An 8,720-nucleotide genomic window follows, 5' to 3' on the forward strand; every position below is an offset into this window, starting at 1 on the left:
CTTTTTTTTTTTTACAATGTCTATTTCTCTTTTCTAAATTGTTTTTTATCAAAAAAATAAATTTATATTTTTAAAAATATTATTCAATAATTTTAATATATTAATATTAAAAATAAAAATAAAATAATTTTATATAATTTTAACTAAAAAATATTTTAAAAAATCTAGTAACATTATAATATCAAATTATTTGAATATTTGGGAACAAGGTATAAATTACATTCTTTGGAATTTTAAAAATTTTTGAATAAAAATTAATGTTTTATATATTTTGAATTATTTTAATGCACTGGTTTTAAAAATATTTTTTAAAAAGATAAAAAAAATATTTTAATATATTTTAATACAAAAAATATTTTAAAAATAATCAAACTATATCCTCAAATATGCCTATATAATACATTTAAGGATCTTAATGTCCTTTTCACTAAACTAAAAAAAAAGTTTTTTTATTATTTATTTAAACACAAATCATTATAGGTCGAAACATTAACCATTTGAAAGATTTTTTTTATTTCATGGAATACATTTCAAGTAAAAACTAAATGCTACCAAACTGCTGTCACTGTCGTAATTAATGCAACCACAACCATCTTATCAACAGCATCGCTGCATCTCCATCACTTCTTTATCATTGCCACTTCACCATCATAACACCATCGCGACACTGTGGAAGATATGTTCATATAAAACATTTTACAGGAGAAGATTTAGCATTTAATTTTTTTTTCTTTTGTAAACCCCGCGATTAAAAAAATTAGCCACTTAAAACCATCAAGTAGCGTTGTGATAAATATTCTTGTGATAATAGCTTGAGATTTAAAAAAAATATATAATTTTAAATTTAAACAATGTATTTATTAATATAATAATTTTTAAAAATTTATATAATTGTTAATTTTAAAACCTATAAAATTAATTAAAGTATACACAAATAACCTCAAATATCCATGTTAATTTAAAAAAAATCAACCACTTAATTTTAAGAAATATAATTCAATTGATAAATTTTTAAATTTATTTTTTAAAAATTACTAATTTAAGTTTTACAAACTTTAAAATTATTAAAAATAAAATTTTAAAATTAAAATCTACCCAAAATCTAACTGGCTAAGAACTAAAATCAGACCGGCTTCAAAACAAAAAAATAGCTGGTACCACAACATACGCACTAGACAAAAAAAATCGGCACCTTTTCAGATTTGAAGATGAGAATAAATGGAGTAATTACCCACTTGTGGCATGAGCCGTCACCCCCAACATTCGATTTAGGGCCATGCACCGTCGACTTGGGTTCGTACAGGCCTGACAGAGGTAAAAAAAAAAAAAACACTCAAGTAAAATAAATCGGGGACCCCAACATAGAGTCCCGGTGCCTACACCATCTTCCTCAAGCCTCAGTCGTTGATATAAACGGGACCACAGATCCATGGCACACTGAAAGGGGCAGTGTTTGTGTTTTAAGTGCAATCATGTCTTTAAAGATTCTATTTAAAAAAAAAATTAATATGATAATATATATATATATATACACACACACATATAAAAAAAAAACATACACTAATGCAGACGTAAAGATAATTCAAACACTGACGCCGTCATGAAGATAATATGCGGGCTATATCTTAGCCACCTTTTCTTACGCGGCAATGATACCTTGTCAAACGAAAGAAAGAGATTATCGACGAAGAATAATACAAACCAAATCTGCAAGTAGCCCATAATATCATCAAATGGAGAATTTAGACAGCGACAAATAAGGAATATATATTATCGGACCCTTTTTAGCTTGACAATGAAAGGGATTTGACAGGATGGTGGGAATCACAACCGCTTGTCAAGGATTCAAGTAGCTCTGCCAAATTGGGTTGATGAGGCTTTAGGGACTGCACTGAAATATTTTTTACAAGAGAACCGCGGTGAAAGTAAATAAATCATCTATAAACGAAATGGCATGTAGTTTTTACTATGCGCGATTTCCTGTTTATCTTCTTCTCATATTTTACAGTGGATTATAATAACGTAATTTTTGAAATTTCTGTCAAACATTCATTTATGTTCCTTGTCTGATTGATCCTTGAATTTTCAAAAATTTATTCAATCTGTAACGGCTAACGAAATAGAAGTTTTCCAAGCTTCACACCAGCTAATAAGAGAACCTCATTTTTCATATATAGGTCTGGAAACAGGTCGTTCGTTCACATAATGACCGGCCCAAGAATACAGTAGGCCTACTGGCTATATCATTACAAATCTTTCATTCTCAAACAGGGAATCCGGCAGTAAACTGCAGTACGAGACTTATCTATTGTCTCCCGTTTAAGCTCTTCAAAGTTTCCCAATTTGAAAAACATTTGTGCCAACTGACGGGATATACTTCTTGCATACAACTCTGTCAGCAATTACTTTCTCCATCAGGCTTAGCTTGCATGGATCCATGCACGGTGGATCATGTTGGAAGATGAAGCAAAATACAGACCAAAGCATGGCAATGAAGAGATCATATTAACCTAAAACCATATATGACTACGAGTGAGACTGTGCATGCTCAGGTTTGTGGGTGTATTCATAATCAAGATGAACAAAGGCACGCTCAATCTCTGGCAGAAGCTCGAGCTTCTCTTGCAAAGATTCCCCAATGTCATGAGCCTCCCGCAAGGGCATGCTCGAAGGCAGGACAATGTCAACCTCGACAAAATAGTGAGACCCAAAGGTGTAAGCCCTAACTGTATCAATGTGTCTAATGGCCTTGTGATGGTTCCAGCAAAGGTATGTGAGTTTTTGTAGATAATCTGGTGTAGCGGATTTCCCAACTAGAGAATTCACGTTCTCCAACACTGTCATTGACCATGTGCGAATGGTGTACAAGGCCAGCTGCACCAAAATCAAACACATTTTTTTAGCACGTGCAGATGCAGTAAGTAAAAGCAGAGGTTTTCATTAAGCTTATTTGATTCCCTTAAACAAGGTAGCAAATGAAAGATTCAAATCTGCATCTATGAGCTCTAAATCTCGATGTGGTCATTTTCACCTTATGGAGAAGCATAATCATGACATTATGGGTGCCCTATTGTTCAAGAGGTCCCAAAAGGGGTGCATCAATATAAACAGAAGAGAGCAGGATAGCTGCACTCGTCTGCAATGCTGTCCTCATTTGTAACAGTTGAGCATCTCATAGAGTCCAACAGATAGCTATATGTAAGTGATAGATTCAGATGCGTTTGCCAGAGAAATCAAGACTCAGTTTGCAATGCAAGCACTAGAAAGACTGTAGATGGATTTAACCATTCTAGATAACTGCTATGTAAACTACTAGTGCTGAATTCAAATAGAATCGAGCTACCCTGGTGCCAAAGAAGAGCAGAGAAAAGTAATAACAGGAAGGGGAGGGGGGGAGTGACATCACTTACAACTATAGCACCAACAGGATCCATCCAGTACTCCATGTAATTAGCAAGAAGTGCCGCAACAAGGCCAATGGTATTGGTAATAACATCAAAAAAATGATCCTGGGCATAAGCTTTGACAATCTCATCAGTAAAGGAGCGACAATAAATCATCAGCACAAGTTTCACCAAGGTCACTGATAGCATAATGCCCACAATCCAGCGCTCTTGCTCCTTGGTCAGATCAAAGTCACTCTCCTGGAAGAGCATTACAAGAAATGTGAGATGTCATCACACATCATCCTTTCAAGTGCACCTAGTAGTCCCTGCCGTCTCAAGAAATAATAAGGTGCTTGTTGATTGAAAACATTGAAAATTGTGAATTTCCAAAAATGAAATCCACTTACATCAGACAGCAACGCGCGCACTGATTCCAATATAATCTGCAATCCTAAAGTTGCCATGACAGAGGCAAAAACAAGAATCCCCTGTATATGATTCACAAGTTTGGGAAATCTATTATTTCATTAGACAGACTTCCATATTCATAAGCAGAAAAGAGAAATATGCCCACTGTTATTCAGGCATATAACAATAATGAAACAGAAAAGGAAGAAAAAACTTAGCAATGAAACAGCATCGAGATCATGATGAAGTTTATTGCATTCGTATTGGAAAATTTGACTGGAAATTGAAAGCATTATTGATAGAGGACTGACCAAAGGCTGCATGCGTTTCTTTCCAATGGGATACTGATAAGGGTTTGGTGTTTGCATAGAGAATGCAGTAAACCATAGGATAAAGCCAGACAAAAGATCAAGAAGAGAGTCCAAAGTGGACGCAATGATGGCTAATGAACCACTTTTGATGGATGCATAAGCCTTAGCTACAAAAAGAACCATATTTGCAAAATTTGATATTCTAATTGCAAAGGTCTCACTTCTAGCCAAAATTTCCTTCTCTTCCTGCAACAACAGCAACGGCAAAAATTTCAGCTTAAACCATCAGTCATGCACTGAAACAAGGGGAATGAAGCCACATAAACCTTTGACATTCCAGGAATAAATCCCCGCTCTGCCAAAGCATCCATTTCATTAAAGCCCTCGAGCATTTCCACCTGCTGCTGATAGTACTCAGCTATGTCATCTTCAGGACCTAAAGCCATCAAGCAAAATGGTCGAGACATGACTCGTATACCATTATCCATAGCAATAATTTTTCCTTACATGAAAGGTACTAACATTAGCTGCAAAGAGACGACTATTCAAGTCAAGTCATGAAAGGAAGGGCTTTGCCAGAACTTTTGAATCATAGACTCTAGTTCATGATATTATGAAAACTAACCTGCGACTAAAACCCCTGCCAATAAATCATGATTAGCTCTTCATTAATTCAATCCACCATATCTAATCATTTTTTTAATCAATTACAGTGTTAAACATCCTATAAATGGAAAAGGAATATCGTCATATGCACGTATAAAAAATAAATAAAAAAAAAACACAAACCAGGCACCCAATTCCTTTTTTTAATTTTTTGTTGGAAACTCCGATTATACACGCCCACACACTTGAAAGGATGGGAGATAAACATGCAAGCTAAAGATTTGGCAATATCAAATCAAACTCACCTACATTAGTGCTTGAAGACTTTAAGTTGTTGTCATATTTTCCCATTAAAACCTCATGCTTAAACGCCTTAAGTCACGTATATAAAATCCTACAACTCAAACACCAACCCATCGGATTTTGTCTTTCATACCAGCCTCTGCTGTAATTTACACAGCTAGAGCCAAACACTCAAGATACCATCTTAACAACCCAGAAAAATTCAAGAAAGGATCAGACACATTTTTTTGTGACCCGAGACAAAAACCCAGATACGCCAAGCTTGAAAGAAATCAGTACTTTGACACCGAACAAGGAAAAAACAAAAAGAAAATCTGACCGAATATTGCCATTTAAGACCAAAAAAGAAGTAAAACACTTTCAAAGAGATTAAGCAAAACAAGCATGACAGTTTATTGGTATTAAACAACACTAATTACTGCAGAAAAAATAAGTACTTTTTAAAAAATACCTAAAACTCCATAACAATCATGAATTCCGCGATGCGGCTTTTTCTCTTTGCGTTCGGGTGATAACTGATACCCGTCGAAGTTTAACTGCCACGACACGTCACCTTTGTTGTTTGGAGACAGTAGTGAAAGCTCCTCCTCGTTCTCGTTGTTCACCGGTTCCACCATTTTCGGGTTGATTTTCTGGTGAAGGTGATTTGCAGCCTGGTTGTGGTCCGTGTGCTCTTTACAAGTGGGTTGTATTTAACAAGTACTGGATATATTACCCGTGCTTCGCCCTTTATATAGAAAAAAGTGATAGATTAAAAAAAAATAAAGTTTTTTAGGTTAAAAAAATAATAAGTTTAAAGTTATTGATTTAAGTGATAATTTAAATAATTTTAAAAAATGATGAAGAAATTGAAGAAATAAAATAACCAAAAAATATAAAAAGAACTACACGTGAATTTAATCTAATTATTAAATAATTTAATGTTAGTTTAGATAGAGAAAAAATAAGATATGTTAGTATAAAGGCAATATTGATGCTTTACTTGCATGAAAAATTAAAGATTAATTTAGCTATTTGTACTGTCCAGATGTTTGTATTATCATGATGGATATATGCATATTAATAGTTTCACTAATATTTTTTAAGACAGTTGAGTTATATTGTCTGGGTTAGGCAATGTATTAATTTGAGTACAAATAACACATTACAATTAACATCAATATGAGTTATGTTTTACATACTGTAATTTATTAGTACTATAATTCATTAGAGTAAAGTTGATCATAACTGGTTAAGTCGTAATATAGCTTATATATCACAGTTAAATATAGATGAAAATAAGATATTTATAAAGTAATTATACATAATAAGTATTTGACATCAAGTCACTACTTTGGATTGGGGATGACAATGAATATCCACGAGTTAGATTTCTTGATATCATACCATACCCGTTATCCATCAGGAAAAAAATTTAAATATTTATAAAATAGTTATTGGAATTTGAATATCAAGTAAGTATCCATTATCTATTATTTTTTTATTAAAAAACAAAGATAAAAATGTTTTGTATGTGTATGTATTTGAAGTGTGTATATTAACACCCCCCACAGACACACTATGTTAATATCAAAACATATGTATATCATATTGTATTGAGAACAAATAAATATTTTATAATATATTTTTATAATATAAATATTTATTTAGAGGTAAGTTCATGGCATATTTGATAATATTCATACATTGCTCGTTATCTATTATATCTAAAAAATACACACTCGTTTAGGTCAATATCCATCAAGTTCAGATTAAATCATCGTACCCGACTCTAGATCCCAAACATGTTTCTCAATCTAAATATATAAATTGCGAGTAATATATCAGATAGATTTATAAATCAGATAGATTTATAAGTAGTCTAATTATGGTGGAAGTAATTTAATTTTTCCATGACAAGAATTGTTAGATTTTATGTGCTTATCTTTTAATTTGATATTAATATTGTGTCAACTTCATTGCACAGCGGTGTCGAGAGGCAAAATCCAAGCTTTGTAATATTTATGAAGTAAGCAAAAGTTATACTTATATATCTCAGTAGTTTAATTTCTGTTCGTACCAAACTTTAAATATTTTAAAATAGATTAACTTTTAATAATATCTTAATAGAAAATGGGGTCATTTGGACAAATACAGTAACTAAATCTAGTCATGTTATTGCCGAGTCAAACTTATCTAATAAACAACATTACTATATAAATGTACAAGTCATGTTTATATATCATGGGATTTCAATTACTTAAATGTTGTGCTATTTAAACATTTTAGATATCACACACATGTATAAATATATACTCAACTAGCTAGCTTGTTAATTTAATTGTATGAATTAATCAACCAAGCCATATAAAAACTGTGATTTTATAAACCTTTTCTTCAAGTATATTTCACGAGTTAAAATATATATTTTTGTCTAATCTATAAACCAAAAACAAATTATAATTAATATATTAAAATTTTACTATTCACACAATAACTTACCTCTGTATTTTGTATTAATATATTAAAATTTTACTATTCACATAATAACTTACCTCTGTATTTTTGTGTAACTTGATTGGTTAATTTAATTAACTATTATGGAATAATTAACTAGATAATATGGAATTTAATTGATGTTATGGTATGAGCTGCGACAACAAAAAAATATATTATTTCATTAAAATTTATTATAATTCATAATCACAGTATTTAAATAAATATTATATTCATAAACCATAACATTAATTAAAATTTGTTTTTTTGAACCTCATCGTAAAAAGAATGCTATTTTATATTAAAAAATTGATTTTATATTAATTCATTATTTTCTAAATTTTTTTGCTAACTGGACAATTTATTCAAAGTATTATGTCCTCCAGAATAATTATGTTGTTTACTTAAGGGTCCATTATTGGTCTTGTAGGCGAGACACGTGTCAGGTGGTATGAAGGAGTAGGATTCGCGTGGGGGTGAGTGACACGTGCAGGGTTCTGAATGGGTCAGAATGAATCAAGAGGTGGGTCCTTGACCAATGATGATTTCCTCCCGGAAGCTTGCTGCGTTATTGGTCCGAGTTTGTTATGTTGGATCGGGTGTTGGATTTTTTATTTTGACCCTTTTGAATTCCAGGGTCGTCCAAGGAGCACGCGGGCGTGATTGTCTAAGAGGTGCTTGACATTATTTTTGTTTTTATTTTTATATATTTTTAAGATTATATTAAAAAAAGAATATTAAATAATTTTTCTAGTATTTCTCAGTGATTTTGATAATTTTTATGCTAAAAAAATTGATATATTTTTTAAGTAAAAACTATTTTAAAAATTACCTCACGTTGCACTGCAATCTCGAATACTTCCCTGTAACATCACCTTTGTCTCTGTCGTTGTGACTTGAGAGTGAAAACTTTGATTTTGAGTGCAAAATATCAAAAAGCATATGATGATGAAAATAAAAAAAGATAAGAAAATCTTTGCTGTTGCAAGTTGCAATTCTCGTGGCCATTTGTAATGAAAGGATTCCTTTCCTTTTTTTCAAAGCTTGTTTTTTTCAAAAAGCAACGTATACTGGTTCAAAAGTTTAATTCTAATAAAATATTTAATTGAAACATTTAAAAAAATTTGAAAAAGATTGAATGAAATAAATAATCAAGCTTTTAAAATTAAATAAATTCAATTTTAATAAACTATTTTTATAGACCTTTATTTAACAAGTATCTAGCTAATAT

At 31.5% G+C, this 8,720-nt stretch overlaps 1 protein-coding gene across 1 annotated transcript; it reads right to left on the reverse strand.

The window, feature by feature from the left end:
- Positions 1-2,145: 2,145 nt before the first annotated feature.
- LOC105123602 (metal tolerance protein 11) lies at positions 2,146-5,725 on the reverse strand. Its single transcript, XM_011023304.1, has 6 exons — positions 5,466-5,725; positions 4,432-4,541; positions 4,106-4,351; positions 3,794-3,874; positions 3,411-3,644; positions 2,146-2,874 (listed from the first exon to the last, which is right to left on the reverse strand). Exons 1-6 carry the CDS (start codon positions 5,629-5,631, stop codon positions 2,527-2,529), a joined length of 1,185 nt encoding a protein of 394 aa, XP_011021606.1. The 5' UTR covers positions 5,632-5,725; the 3' UTR covers positions 2,146-2,526.
- Positions 5,726-8,720: the final 2,995 nt, after the last annotated feature.

Source organism: Populus euphratica, unplaced genomic scaffold, assembly GCF_000495115.2.
Source record: "Populus euphratica unplaced genomic scaffold, PopEup_1.0 scaffold1.1, whole genome shotgun sequence".
In the NCBI taxonomy this organism is placed as follows: Eukaryota; Viridiplantae; Streptophyta; class Magnoliopsida; order Malpighiales; family Salicaceae; genus Populus; species Populus euphratica.

What these genes read in the sequence shown, in the direction of transcription:
- LOC105123602 (XM_011023304.1), bottom strand. Translation starts at nt 5,631, where the DNA reads ATGGTGGAACCGGTGAACAACGAGAACGAGGAGGAGCTTTCACTACTG. An exon ending in TGATTGTTATGGAGTTTTAG is followed by an intron (nt 4,542 to 5,465) that starts GTATTTTTTAAA and finishes TGATGGCTTTAG; the next exon opens with GTCCTGAAGATGACATAGCT. An exon ending in TGCGCGCGTTGCTGTCTGAT is followed by an intron (nt 3,645 to 3,793) that starts GTAAGTGGATTT and finishes ATGCTCTTCCAG; the next exon opens with GAGAGTGACTTTGATCTGAC.